The 15,594-nt window shown below is 36.1% G+C and overlaps 1 protein-coding gene across 6 annotated transcripts in view; it reads left to right on the top strand.

Annotated features, from left to right (window-relative positions):
* Rps6kc1 (ribosomal protein S6 kinase C1) overlaps positions 1 to 15,594 on the top strand; it is a 159,166-nt gene that overhangs the window by 56,343 nt on the left and 87,229 nt on the right. For 5 of the 6 annotated variants that reach the window (XM_070041510.1, XM_070041514.1, XM_070041512.1 and 2 more), the window contains exon 6: positions 4,070 to 4,432. The exons of the other annotated variant lie outside the window; for it this stretch is intronic. In XM_070041510.1, the coding sequence (XP_069897611.1) occupies positions 4,070 to 4,432 (363 nt within the window). The remainder of the gene's footprint in view (positions 1 to 4,069; positions 4,433 to 15,594) is intronic. 6 annotated transcript variants of the gene reach the window in all.

Raw genomic sequence — 15,594 nt, 5'->3', positions numbered from 1 at the left:
ACATAGAACTGCGATCCTCAGATCTCAGCCTCCTGCGTAGCTAGGATTATAGACATGAGCCACCAGTGCCCATCTCAATTCTGGCATTTTGTGGTTAATTGGAAATAAGAGTCTCATGGATTTTACTGTCCAGGCTAGATGCAGATCTCAGCCTCCTGAGTAGCTAGACTTATAGGCATGAGCCACCAGCACCTGGCTTCTAAATCTGTTTTTTTTTTTTAAAGCCAATTTAGAAAGGCTAACTTTGAAAGTGTGTTGTTTTTTGAATGACTAACTTGAAAAGTCTGTTGTTTTCTGGGCTAATTCTTTTGTACTATGTAAGTCTATGCAGTACAGGTTGAAGTTGAACAAGACAAAATGTAGGAAGTCTAAAAGTAATTTACATTTGAACTAGAAGTTTTATTCTACAGATGTCCACGAGGTGGCACCATAGGAATTCTAAATCTTATGATGGATTATCCTAGACTCTCCTATGTTAAAATATTGCTTGTATACTTAGCTTGAAGAAATTATTTTTTCTTTTAGGTATTTATTTGGTATTATTTTATTAAATTCACTTTATTAAGTGAGTTTTCTTCGATGACGACGGTTATAATAAATAGGTTATTTTTCTTAGGATAAACATGAATGTCAGTGTGTGCGTGATGCACACAAAATAGATGATAAATATTGACTTTTAAAAACTGTAGAGATACCGAGTGTAATATTGGATATTAGGTATTTAGGAGCTAGGTAGAATAAACAACAATATTCAAGGCTATTCCCTGCCACTTGAACCATAATACTACTTCCAGCTGTTTCTGAGTAGTTTATTGGAGATAAGAGTTTATTGGAGATAAGCTACTCAGCCTCTTGAGTAGTGGCTTAGCCACCAGTTCCTATCTCCTCTAGATGTTTTGTTAGTGTTGTTTCCTGATCTAATTCCATTTAATTTAGATTCCTTTTGCTAATAAGATAGGTTGCAAAGGTAAGAGGAAATATGACTGTGTTCCTAGGTCTTATTTTTTTTTTTTTTTTTAGTCAAAAGCCAAGAAACTGAACACACATAATTTACCCTCTTGCCCTTTGGTATTACTGTACTCGTTAGAAAGGATAGCCAGGTAGAGTGTAAAGCAGAACGATCTGATAAATGTTGTAAAAGCTACAGGGACCAGGCACTAGAGAACTGAGCAAAAACCTGTGGTGCAACCTTTCCCTTCTTTTGTAATTAGCTGTTTATACAGAGCTGCTTTCTCAACTAAACTGTTTATTTGTTTCAGTGGAGTAGAGAAATAAATTTTCATTGCGGTATATGAGCTAGTTTTAAGTTACTAAATAATCCCATAAAATGATATATTTCTCAGAAGAGTGAATAATTTTTTAGATTGCCATAAAACATTCTGATTATGAAGTACTGTCTGTATAGCTAAAATGTCAGAGAATTGAAATGATTTTTCATTAGGTCCAATGAATCCCAGTTGAGATTATAGGTTTTATGAAATCTGTTGTTTTTTGGGAGCAGAACTCATACTTTATTAGAACTCTTAAGGATTTGGAAAAAAACGAAAACACGGGTATATTAACAGGATACTAGAGTGGTATCTAAAGCTGGCTTGAAAATTAATCTTGTAGCCAGGCGCTGGTGGCTCACACCTATAATCCAAGTTACTCAGGAAGCTGAGTTCTGAAGATCGTGGTTCAAAGCCAGCTGGGGCAGGGAAGTCTGTGAGACTCTTATCTCCAATAAACCACCAGAAAACGGGAAGTGGTGCTGTAGCTCAAGTGGTAGAGCTCTGGTCTTGAGCTGAAGAGCTGAGGGACATCATCCAGGCCCAGAGATCAAGCCTCATGACCAAGAAAACACAATAAAAAAGAAAATTAATCTTGTCAGATGCTGGTGGTTCACGCCTGTAATCCTAGCTACTCAGAAGGCTGAGATCTGAAGATCACAGTTCAAAGCTAGCCTGGTTAGGACAGTCCATAAGATTCATATCTCCAGTTAACCACCAAAAAGCTAGGTGCTATGGCTCATAGAATGCTAGCTTTGAGCAAAACAATTCAGGGACGGCACCAATACTCACAGTTCAAGCCTCAGGGTTAGCACACATACCAACTACCAGTAAAATGTTTCTACCCAAATTTATTTTATTCAATAGGAAGTACACAATTTGAATCTATAACAGAGGTTAGCAAATGATGGCCTTGGGCCACATCTAGTCTAGCCAGCTTTTAGTTTAGCCTGCTTTTATATAGCCTGTGAGCTAAGAATGGTGTGTAATAATTATGGAATTAATTTTTTTTATTTTTAAATACTTTTTTATTGAGATTAAGTGATTACATAAACTTCACAAATGTCACAGTATTATGAGACAGTGATACTTATTTAAAGTCACAAACACATTTTAATCTTCACAAGGCAATTTGTCATTATCATGCTCTATAATGCTTGTGAATTCTATGAGCTTTGGCAGTACAGCTTCCACATTGGGTGATACGTACATTTCTTTTCTTTTGCTTAGGGTAATCTGTTCCCTCTTTCCCTCTCATTCATTCCCTCTCACTGCTGCCCTTGAGTTGCTTAGTTCGTTTTCATTAATGTTCAGGTGCAGCTGATGGGCCCCTCTGTTGTATATTTTCCCCTTAGAATTAAATTTTTTATAAAATATATGGGATCAAAATTTCAGAGTCCATAAATAAAGTGTTACTGGAATATAGCTATTCTTTTCAGTCTGTAGGTCTCTGTGGCTGTTTTTATGCTTCATAAACAAAGTTGAGCAATAGAGACCATATAACCAAAAATAAATCCTCAAATAATACATTTTCTGAGAAACTTGGTACCAAATATTCAATGGTAATGGGAGCTGGTGACATAGTTCAGTGGTAAGGAATTAACTGACTGGCACATGAATGAAGCCTTGGGTTTGACATCCTCCCTTCCATGGCAGTGCACATATCATACTTATATATGGCATTTTTCTTAGCATCTTTTAACCAGAACAATATATGACAGTAGTGTTTAGAATCAGGTTTGAGAATCTAGTTAGTTTCGTTTAAGCCAGACAGTAATAAGATTTGTAAAGCTTTGAAACAGTACCTTTCTCTCAATATATATTTTTTGTTTTGGAAAATAGTTTTTGTAAAATTTATGTTACTATCTGATAGTCCTTAATGTTTTATATTTAAAATTGTCTGGCTTTCTTAATGTATTGGTGAATATTTACAGTCTATAAACAAGCTTTGTGGGGTCCTTAATCATTTTGCTAAGAATGTGAAGGGAGGTCTTGAGACTGGAAAGTTTGCTGACTTGTTTTGAATCATGCTTATGTACTGTGAAATCAGTTATATGAAACAGGGGAAGCAATTCAGAAGCATCTGTTATTCATTTTCTGTCCCAGAACTAAGGAGCAGATATAGTCCAAAGTTGTCTTTAAATCTATAGAAAAGGATGAAACAAATTTTTTTATTACATTTGATTCATTAAAATCCCTAAATAGCATACATTTTTCAGATATGAATGGTTCTCTGAAGGGACACCTCTGAGGATGCATAATTTAATCATTCTATAATTATTATATAATCGTAAGTTATAATTTCATGAGAGTCCTGTGTTGTTCATGTGTTAACTATTTCTCATATAAAACAACATAATAAGCAAATGATTAAGATATCCTTTCTTGAGCACACAGTTTAAATTTGAAAAGTTGAGATTTAAGCACATTGTTTGGTTTTTATTCCAAAGCTCTTTTTCTTTTCCCTTATTATAAAGTGTGTGTTTTAAAAATTTTCATAGCTGTGTTTATACTGAACAGTTTCCCATAGGACAGTTTACAGCTCTTGGGTAAAGCCTATTTTGACAAGGCTAATGACTTGTCTTTTTGGTGATTAAGACAAGGAAATTATCTTCCAGAGTTGTATGGAGAGTGCAAAAGTGAAGGAAATAAATAAAAAAAAATTGCTAGACACTGACTTGTCTTTAAACTACAGTCTTCTTAATTGATTGGTTAATATAAATATGAATAATTTTGTGTTTTGTGTTCTTGTAGCTGATGCTCAATTTAATATCTGTTTACTATTGTGATCATATTTCTAGGATTCTCCAGTGACAGTGATCTGCTATCTCTTACTGTTGATGCTGATTCTCTTGCTGAGCTAGATGATGGAATGGCTTCCAATCAAAGCTCTCCCATTAGAACTTTTGGTCTCAGTCTTTCTTCAGATTCTTCAGCACTAGGAGCTGTTGCCTCTGACAGTGAACCAAATAAAGCAGAAGAAGAACGGGAGATTCGTAGCCTCTTTCCTGGCAGTTTAAAGCCTAGGCTTGGCAAGAGAGATTATTTGGAGAAAGCAGGAGAATTAATAAAGCTAGCTTTAAAAAAGGAAGAGGAAGATGACTATGAAGCTGCTTCTGATTTTTATAGGAAGGGAGTCGATCTACTACTCGAAGGTGTTCAAGGTACAGTTTAATTTATATTAATATGTATATTAATGCATATGTATATATACATATATACTCTTATGTTGGTATGTGGAAAAGAAGTGTGTACATTTAACTGTGTCTTCTGTGTAATCCTATAAAGAAATGACTGAAAATAAAAAAATTACTGAACCTTAAATGGCATTAGCACCGATTAATGAGTTAATCTACAAAAACAGGACTCTTCTTATCAATAAGTCTTTTGTATGAATAATAGTCTTTTTCCTGACTTGTCTTTAGTGTTCACCAGGAGTGTTTACCAAGAGCATTCATAGAGATTCTCCAGTGAGTTTATGATGATTGGCTTGAGGAGACAAAAAAAGGAATATTTATATGGACTTTTAAAAGGATAAATAAAAAGTCTTTGGGTTTCCCTCCATTGTTCTCTGGTTGCAGTAATTTTCTACTAAGTATTGTAAATGAGTATGGATAGTTGAGTGTAACTGAATGTTTATAAGTAGAACTTAACCTGCCCTTTTCATTTTTTAAACATCAGCTTTTGTTTTCAACTTTTTCCTAATAGAAGCAAAATGATGCATTCTGCAATTAGTTATATGACTTTTTGGATACAGAAATTCAAAGTTGATGCTTTTCTTTCTAGAAAATGATTTTCATTATTGTTCTGTGGTCTTTGTCAGTGTCATTTAGTTCACTACAGCTTCTTGAATTATACTTTGTAGTACAGTACTCCCTCTTACTCTGACTGGCATCTGATAATCTAGAACCTTCTGTTTCACTTTTCCCAAAGCTTGACAATCAGTTTTACAATATGCTATGACTATGGATTTTGACCAGTCGTCTTGCTTTTAGCCTTCACTGCCTTCCCGTAGTTATTTAGTACCATTAAGCTTGTGAAGACATACTGTGCCATGTGAGTCAGTCTTGATGTTTCCAACTCAAAAAACCTCCATGTTCTTTCTAACTTAAAATTTTCACTTGTCTTTTTTTTTTTTTTTGGGTGGGTGGGGGTCCGGTTGTGGGGCCTGAACTCTGGGCCTGGACGCTGTCCCTCAGCTCTTCAGCTCAAGGCTAGCGCTCCACCACTTGAGCCACAGCGCCACTTCGGACTTTTTTCTTTTTGCTTATGTGGTGCTGAGGAATCGAACTTAGGGCCTCATGCATGCAAGGCAAGCGCTCTACCACTGAGCTACCTTCCCAGCCCTAACTTAAAATGTTTGTAGCTATTATTCTCTCTGAGTTGCCCATCCTTTGAGGTTTTGCCTTAAATTCTACTGGTACCATGTTAATGGAGTTTCAGAAAGGAGCACAGCGCAATGAATCTATTCTGTCTTTAACTGGACATGCAGATGTTATAGCTCTTAACCTATTTCAGTAGACCTGTGAATTAAAAGTCTATTAATGTTCTTTGTCTATAGCAATAAAAGGAGATAGAATCTTATTATTTTTTGGTAATAGTAATTATTCTTTGTGAAGTTGCTCAAATAATCACTTGGAATATGTTACACAGTTTCCAATAATGGATCTTAATGTTAATTTTCCACTAAATTTGTCATTGTATAATTTTAACTGTCACTTTTAACATTTCTAATTGAGAAATGAATTTGGAAGTCATTTGTTTCTGTAATTTGATTGGTTGGTCATTTTCTTTTTTTTAATGTTATTTATTTTTTATTGTCAAAGTGATGTACGGAGGGGTTACAGTTACATAAGTAAGGTAATAAGTACATTTCTTGTTGAACTTGTTATATCGCTCCCCCATTTTTCTCCCACTTTCCTTCCCTCCATCCCCCCCTAAGTTGTACAGATCATTTACAACATATTGTCTTGTGAGTATCGTTGTTGCATTGGTTCCTGCCTTGTCCTTTTTCTCACCATTTTGTTGTTACCCTTCCCTTCCCTCAGATAAATGTATATACAATACCCAGGGTACCAAAATCAAATATAGTAACAACAAGGGATAAACTCATAAGGGGAAGAACACACAAAAGAAACAAGAAATCACGTAGTATATTAAAAACAACAACAGCAAAGAAAAACCTCTTGTGTCCATATCTTAGAGTTCATTTTGATTGGTCATTTTCTTTTTTTTTTAATATATTTTTATTGTGAAAATACTGTACAGAGGGGCTACAATTACCTGGGCAAGATAATGAGCACATTTCTTATCAAGCATTGTAGCCTCCTGCTTTGTTTCGCCTTCCCGTCGGTTGGTATCCTCCCCCCCACACCGCGCCCAGTCAACGACTTGTACATCTCATTGTTGCAATGGGTCCTCCTGTATCCCTGTTTTTACAATTTGTTTTTTCCCTTTCTCTCCACATATAGATTGGTCATTTTTTTAATTGTGTTTTTCAGTCTTTGGGTTGTTTGCTAGTGAAACATTCTGGTCTATAAAGGTCTACTCATTTTTGTTCTTTGCTTTGAGGATTTAAAATGAGCATGGGTTGCAGAAAATGTAGTTTGATGTCTCCTTTTCCCCCCACCTCCTTTTTTTTGTGGGTCCTGAACTCTGGGCCTTCAGCTCAAGGGTAGCACTCTACCACTTGAGCCACAGTGCCGCTTCCAGTTTTCTGGTGGTTAATCAGAGATTAACTGTGATCCTCAGATCTCAGCCTCCTGAGTAGCTAGGATTACAGGCATGAATCACCAGCACCCAGCTCCCTGCCCCCCCCCTTTTTTGTCAACTGTGGGGCTTGAACTCTGGGCCTGGGTGCTGTCCCTGTGCTCTTCAACTCAAGGTGAGTGCTCTACCCCTTGACCCACAGCAGCACTTCCAGTTTTCTAGTGGCTTATTGGAGATAAGAGTCTCATGGACTTTGCTGTCCAAGCTGGCTTTGAACCGTGATCCTCAGATCTCAGCCTCCTGAGTAGACAGGATTACAGGTGTGAGACACCGGTGCCAGGCTTCCCCCCTTTTTTGTAGATAATTATGTGCTAAACCTTCACTGGTGTTTAACTGACAATAATGAAGTATTTAATGTGGCATCTTTTTTTTTTAATCTAAAAGTTATTTGCATTTAATCTTAGCACACTTCATAATGTTACCACATGATGGCACTAGAGAAATAAAAATGGTTGCTTCAAAATGAGACTCATAGATGTGTATCTGCCAATAACAAAGATTTCCTTTAGTTATTTTGCTGATTACTTCTGTAATACAGAACCTGCCAAACCCATGTCTTAGAGGGGATGTCAGCCATTTCCACATACTTGTGTGTAATGTATGTCTTCCTTCTGAAACTACGGTTTGTTTCTGTTGTTCTGTCCCTGTTGTGGATTGGGTTTCCTTGTCAATTTGTCATTGAATCCAGAGAGTTCATAATTGAATTACTACTTTTAGTCTTATTGTTTGTTCACAGTGTTATTGGTTTTATTCAGACAACCTAAGGGAGCCCCTTGGTTCATAATCACAAGGTTCTAATTTTTTTGAATTTCTTTTTTTTTTCTTTCTTTTTTAGGCCCAGAGTTCAAGCCCCATGATCACCACCACCACCAACAATTTTCTTTTTTTTTTTTTTTTTGTTGGTCGTGGGGCTTGAACTCTGGGCCTGGGCGCTGTCCCTCAGCTCTTCAGCTCAAGGCGAGCGCTCTACCACTTGAGCTACAGCGCCACTTCCGGTTTTCTGGTGGTTTATTGGAGATAGGAGTCTCACAGTCTTTCCTGCCCGGGCTGGCTTTGAACCGCGATCCTCAGATCTCAGCCTCCTGAGTAGCTAGGATTACAGGCGTGAGCCACCAGCGCCCGGCTATAACAATTTTCTTTTTTTAAAACTCAGCTGCCGTCTTCAAATTTTAATTTTTTTTACTGTGAAAATACCGTACAGAGGGGTTACAATTACATGGGCAAGATAACAAGTACATTTCTTATCAAGCATTGTTGCTTCCTCCTTTGTTTCCCCTTCCCATCCCTTCCCATACACCCCCCTCACCCCCCGCAAATTTTAATTTTTAAACCAATATGTAAAATAACCTTTTCCAGTCAGGCATAGTAGACTACAGCTGTAATCTTAGCACTTAGGAGGCTGAACTAGTAGTATTGCACAGTCCAACTGAGGCCCCAGATAATCATCTGTCTATATGTCTATATCTAGATGTGTATACACAGCTAGATGTGTGTGTATGTATATATGTATGTGTGTGTTATGCATTATGTATTTGACTGTGGGTAAAATGTAAAGTCAAAGCACTGCCTCTAGTCTGTAGATTCTGTGTAAAAATATGCCAGTCAACCACTTGACAGACAGATGGACATTATTTACTAATTTGTGGGAAAACTGGGGCTCTAGATTGTGAGTTTGATTTGATATTTATGCTCAGAAAAAGATGCTTCCACTGGGTGCTGGTGGCTCACACATGTAATCGTAGTTACGCAGGAGGCTGATATCTGGGGATCCAGGTTGAAAGGCATCCTGGGCAGGAAAGTCCATGAGACTCTTATCTCCAATTAGCCACCAGAAAATGGGAAGTGGCACTATGGCTCAAGTGGTAGAGCACTAGCCTTGAGCTGAAGAGCTTAGAGACAGTGCCCAGGGTTCAGAGTTCAAGCCCCAAGACCAAAAAAACTCCCAAAACAACAACAAAAAATGCTTCCTTGGAGAAAGTTTGTTCCAGTGTAACAAAACTGTTAGTGAAATATGGTCAGGATCTGTAATACCTGTGAATTATTTAAGTTTAACCATTTTTGTAACAGTTGTTCCTATGATCTTAGGCTGGCATACTTTATAATAAAATACTTATTTCTAGCTATTGAGAATCCAAAGATAAGATTCTTTTTAGAGCTACCTGAGAGTTATATACAGAGATTCCTATGGGTTGGAAAATTATATAATTGTACTACTGAACTAACTACTCATCCTAAAAGAGTTTTTCTGAGATGTTAGTAGCTCTGATTAGTGGCTTGGTGTTTTTCTTACATAACTTGTGTTTTCACAACCGAGACAGGATGCAGAGTGCAGTCGCAGCCATTCTCTTTGTGCATCCACTGGAGGGAAAAGTGTGCTTTGCTAGGGCTAAATTTGAGTTCTCTTTTGATCCAGATTCATATTTCCTTAGTTTAGAAGTGGTTCTTGAGACAAAGAAGATATCATCTACTCTTCAAAATTCTCATGTTTTTAATCCAGAAATCAAGGTCAAAGGAATCAACTTGAATCTTTGAAGAGAAAGTTATAGCTCATATCTGCCTTCCATGTCCATTTGCTTCTGTATTACTGTTAGTGGCTGATATGATTAATCTCTATTCTCTGGGTGGTCTTACTGGAATAGTTGTGATAATGTAGAGTAACAAATGGTTTACATAACGGTATTAATGGAATGTTTAAATAACAACTTATCTATTACACTCCTGTCCCTGTTCAAGGTGTTCTTCTTATGTTATTTTTAATTTTCAAAGCAACCTTAAAAGCTGAACTATGGCTGGTCATACTGGGCTTTGTCTAAGGGTACCAAATTTTAGAGGTTGCAAACATTTAATATAATGATTCTAAAAGCTTGGCACCTACTTAGCAAGAGTAATTATTTAAAACAGGAAGCCACCAGATGGTGAGTATTGTTAGTAACACCCATCTGTGGACTACATTATGAATTACAGAATTGATTTGAGAACCAGTATTGTATACTTTGTACCAGGTGCCAAAACTGATGGCACATTGTGTTTGTAAGGTAGATATTGTAATCCCCATTTTACAGGTGGAGGAAAGTAAGACTTAAGTAAATTTGCTCAAAGAAATGGCTGGTAAGAGTTGAGCTAGTTTTAAAATCTAAGTTTTTCCAAATCCACATTTCCTCTTCTTTTCACTATGCCATGTTATTTTTTACACATTTTTCTCCTAATTAAATTAGCCTTTTAAAATAAATAGCACATCTTTGCTGTCAGTATTAAAAATTTTGCACATTTTTCTTTTTTACTGTCTCTCATTTGTGTGCTTACTTAACCATCTATCCATCCAGTTGATTATTTCACAAGAAAGTATTTATTACTTGTATGTGCCAGGCACTATGATATGGAATATCAAATTTTTTTACTTATAAAAATCTAAAATAAATAATATTTAGTGAGGAGATGCTTTTTGTGAATTCTGTAGCATGCTAGTATGGCCCATGATTGTTTACTGTGTATCTTGGTGAACGTATTTTATTGATTTATTGCATAAGCCACATCTGCTGATTTTTAAAGTATAATAACAATATTATTATTAAAGTATTATACAGAGGGGTCAATTCAAGTATAGATTTCTTTCTTGGACAGTGTCACCCCTTCCTTCACTTTCCCCCAGTTTCCTCCTCTGATCCTTGTCCATAAGTTGATCTGTTGCTTTGTATTTGACTTGTTGCCATTGTCATAGTTTTAAAATTCCAATCTTGAGGTAGTACGTATGGCTTAGATTATAGAGTACCAGCTAGTAAGTGAAAGCAAGCCTCAGATACCAAGCGTGAGTTCTGGTCTTGGACAAATAAAAAATTACCCCTTTTCTTCCCTTTTCATTCTTTGTTTCTCCTTTCCTCATTTTTGTTTCCATTGTGATCTCCTGCATACAGTATGAATGAAATTTATGATGAAAAGACATGTTAGATGTTGTTAATACTATTTTTCTTTGCAAGTTTTCCTTGACATTTTTGACTGATGAGAGATTATTTCTGATGTGCACACTTAGCTTGGAGATGCAAACTGTCTTCTGCTATTTTTTTTTTTTTTTTATTGTAAAGATACTATACAAAAAGCCGGGCGCTGGTGGCTCACGCCTGTAATCCTAGCTACTCAGGAGGCTGAGATCTGAGGATCGCGGTTCAAAGCTAGCCCGGGCAGGAAAGACCGTGAGACTCCTATCTCCAATAAACCACCAGAAAACGGGAAGTGGCGCTGTAGCTCAAGTGGTAGAGCGCTCGCCTTGAGCTGAAGAGCTGAGGGACAGCGCCCAGGCCCAGAGTTCAAGCCCCACAACCGACAAAAAAAAAAAAAAAAAAAAAAAAGATACTATACAGAGGGTTACAGTTACATGAGTGAGGTAATGAGTATACTTCTCTTCTCTTCTGCTATTTTTATTCTGGCAAATTGTCTAATGTTACCAAGACCCTTTTCAAAGCTTACCCTATACCTAGATAGATATGTGCTAGGCCTTTAGGCCTTTAGTGATTTCTACACATATTTCAAAAACTGTGATTTTTTTTTTTTTTGCCAGTCTTGGGCTTGAATTCAGGGCCTGAGCACTGTCTCTGAGCTTCTTTTGCTCAAGGCTAGCACTCTACTACTTGTGCCAGAGAACCACTTCCTGCTTTTTCTGTTTATGTGATACTGAGGAATTGTACCCAGCGCTTCATACATGCTAGGCAAGTACTGTACCACTAAGCCACATTCCTAGCCCCTAAAACAGTGACCTTTTTGAAGGAAAAAAAAATCTATTCTTTTTTTTTGGGTCTGGTTGTGGGGCCTGAACTCTGGGCCTGGGTGCTGTCCCTCAGCTCTTCAGCTCAAGGCTAGCGCTCTACTACTTGAGCCACAGTGCCACTTCCGGCTTTTTCCTTTTTGCTTATGTGGTGCTGAGGAATCGAACCCAGGGCCTCATGCACGCAAGGCAAGCACTCTACCACTGAGCCACCTTCCCAGCCCTCAAATATTTTCTTTTAATTAGTTTTCTATTGGTACATTAACAAATAAGCATAAACTTAACTTAGAGCTCAAGTTTATTGTCTTCCAGTTTTCTGTTTTTCTTTCTGTGCTCGTACTAGGGCTTAACTCAGGGCCTGAACACTTTCCCTTAGGTTTTTTTCCCTAAAGGCTGGCTCTCCACCGCTTGAGCCACAGCTTCACTTTCAACTTTTTGCTGGATAATTGGAGACAAGCATCTCATAGACCTTCCTGCCTAGGCTGGTTTTGAATTGTTATCCTTCGATCTTAGCTTCCTGAATAGCTGGGATTACAGGTGTGAGCCACTGGCAACCTGCTATTTTACATTTTTTGAGGTTAGAAATGAATCTCAGTGGGCTAAAATCAAAATGTGTGGAGGACTGTATTCTTTTCTGGAACTCTCAGGGAAATCTGTTTCCTTCTCTTTTCCTGCTTCTAGCTGCTACTGTGTGCCTTGGCTCTTGGTCTTGTTCTCTACTTTCTAAGCCAATGATGATCACCTTAACCTTCATTGTTTTGATTGTACTATCTTCTCTGTTATCTTGATCAGTCTACCTAAAGATTTGTCAATGTTGTTATCTCTTCCAAGATCTAGTTGTGAATTTCATTTATTTCATCATATTATTCTATATTTTTTCAGTTTTCTCTGTTACTGGTTTCTTGCGCTCCAGTTTTTAGGTTTCATCTTAAAAGGTGGAGGAAGGTGAACTTAGTGATAGGAGATTTTCTTTGCAACACAGGTGTTTAGAAATATAAATGTCCTATTTTTCACATCCTATTTTAATTTGACTTGAAATAATTTCCAGTTTTTTCTATAATTTCTTCTTTGACCCATATGCTACTTAGAAATGTATTCTTTAATTTTCAAATATTTATGGGCTTCCCAAATTATCTTTTATTGATTTCTAGTTTAATTGCTATGGATTATTTTATACTTTACATAATTTTTATTTATATATATTAGGATTTATTTTTGTGGCCTAACACATGGTCTGTTCTAGTGAATGTTCCATGTGTGTTTGTAACAAGTATATATTCTTTTGTTATTGGGTTGAGTGTTTATAGATGTCACTTCAGGTTGGTTCATTGCTCAGTTCTTCTATATCATCATCAATTTTCTGTCTCTTTGTTCTAGCAGTTTTCACAAAACCTCTGATTAATTTGGTTGAATTTTCTGTTTATTTTTGTAATTTTTTTCTTTATCTGTTTTTGGGCTTCATTATTGGATATATATATGTTCATAATGATAATATCTTCCCGAATAATTTAAACTTTTCACATAATAAAATGTCTATTTTGTTTCTAGTAACACTTTTCTTAAAATATATTTCACTAGATACTAGTACTATTATTCTATCTTATGATTGTTGTTTGCATAGTATATATTTTTCTCTCTTACTGTCAGCCTGTGCTATATGTGTGTGTGTGTGTGTGTGTGGATTTTGTGTGTTTTTAGATCTACTCTTAAAAATCTGTTTCAGTTTTTACATTTAATCCACAAACATTATAATTGTTCTTATGTTTCTATTCTGTTAGTTAAAAAATAATGTTATTTTTTAACTAACAGCACCAATTTCCATTTTATGTAAAACAAGTTTATTATAGATAATGTGGGAATGTTATAACAACAAAATAAATGTTGATACGATTGTCAAAACAAGTCCTCAACAACTTTTGTAGTTATACTTATTCACCTCCTAAAAATATCAAAATTAATAAATTAATATTTATGTAGACAAGTAAATAAAATGTAAATGTATACATAATATTATAAGAAATATTTATTCTCTTAAGAAGTTTGGAGGTTTCCCTGTTATACTGAAATGTGTAAAAAGCAAAGGATCTTACTATGAAGATTGTATGTAGAGCTTTTTGGATGGCATCTAAAACTGCTTAATTCAGAAAATTTATAAAGTTTTCCTGAGAGCCTAGACTCTGTTCTGCATGTTAAGACTCCTGAGATGAATGAGATTAAGGTCTTTCTTCCTTCTGGGAATTCTGTGTTATAAATTTCATTATGAGAATTTATATTCATTCAGTAAATTTTGCTTATATTCCCACTAAAATAATCCATATATTTGACATATTTATTAGTATGATTGTAGTTGTCTGGCATCTTATTATCTGTATGTCTTTCTGGTCTTTTTGTTTTATATATTTTTCTTTTGTGATAGATTTTTTTTAAAATCGTGTGTGTGTGTGTGTGTGTGTGTGTGTGTGTGTGTGTGTGTGTTGGTTGTGTGGCGGCTGAACTCTGGGCCTGAGCGCTGTCCCTCAGCTCTTTTTTTAAGAGTGTGTGTGTGTGTGTGTGTGTGTGTGTGTGTGTGTGTGTGTGTGTGTGTGTGTGTGTGTGTGTGTGTGTTGGTCGTGGCGGCTGAACTCTGGGCCTGTGTGTGTGTGTGTGTGTGTGTGTGTTGGTCGTGGCGGCTGAACTCTGGGCCTGAGCGCTGTCCCTCAGCTCAAGGCTAGTGCCCTACCACTTGAGCCACAGCACCACTTCCGGCTTTTTTTCTCCTTATGTGGTACTGAGGAATCGAACCCAGGGTCTCATGCATGCTAAGCAAGCACTCTACCACTGAGTCAACTTCTCAGCCCCATGTGATAGATATTTCTTAGTGTGTGAAATAACTCTTGATTTTTACTTCTATGTAAGTTTTTGAGTTTTTTCTTTTTTACAAGTTTCTCTGCATATTATACCAATAAGGCTTTTTGGTTTAAAATATGCTGGTATACAGTAAGATAACTTTAATTCTAGTGTTATGTACAAATTGCTTCAGTGTATACTTTGCCTTTCCAGGTTTTTGTTTTTATTCTTCATACCATACCATTGGGACAAATCTTCATATAAGCTTGGTATTGTAGTTTTACAGTGACTTTTAAATGTACTTCTCTTTAAAATCAGTTCAGGTAAGAGATGAAGTTAGTGATGTTTATAATGTCTTTTATACTAACTCTTTGCTAAAATTCTCTTCTTGCACCTTTTTTCTTGTTTACTTATATTTGAGTTATTCTCTGATGTCATTTCCTTTTTTTCTCCCGTTTACTATGTTTTGAATGGTGGATATGCTAGCAACAAAATTTCTCCATGTTTATTTGAGCAGTCCTTTTTCCTTTCACTGTTCATAGTTTCATCCCCATGTACTTGTGCTTCCATTTTCTAATAGGCAAATTTTATTGAGGTTCTGTGGTATGTGATGAGTAATATTTTTCTTTTGTTGCTTTTAGGATTTTCTTTGTTTTGGCTTTGGACATTTTTGCTGTTATGGGTATAGGCATGTGTCATCCTTCTTGTAATTTGTTGTATCCTTAAATTTGTTAACTTTCTGATGTGTGTATTACTGTTGATCAATATGGGATGTTTTTACTTATTGGTTTGCTTTTCTTCATTTAATCAGAGTTTTTCTGTCTATATTTTTTGTTCTCTTTTATTTCTTGGACCGAGTTTTATGCATATTATTTATTGTACTTGATGGTTTTCACAGGTGTTTGAGCTTCTTTTGGTTTTTTTATATTTCTTGTTCTTTTTTTATTGTTTACTTTTATTTCTACTTGATAATGC

This window comes from Dipodomys merriami, unplaced genomic scaffold (genome assembly GCF_024711535.1).
Source record: "Dipodomys merriami isolate MVZ:Mamm:240054 unplaced genomic scaffold, mDipMer1.0.p SCAF_31, whole genome shotgun sequence".
Classification (NCBI taxonomy): Eukaryota; Metazoa; Chordata; class Mammalia; order Rodentia; family Heteromyidae; genus Dipodomys; species Dipodomys merriami.
The sequence above is the reverse complement of the archived record's forward strand: the minus strand, read 5'-3'. Positions and strand labels throughout refer to the sequence as shown.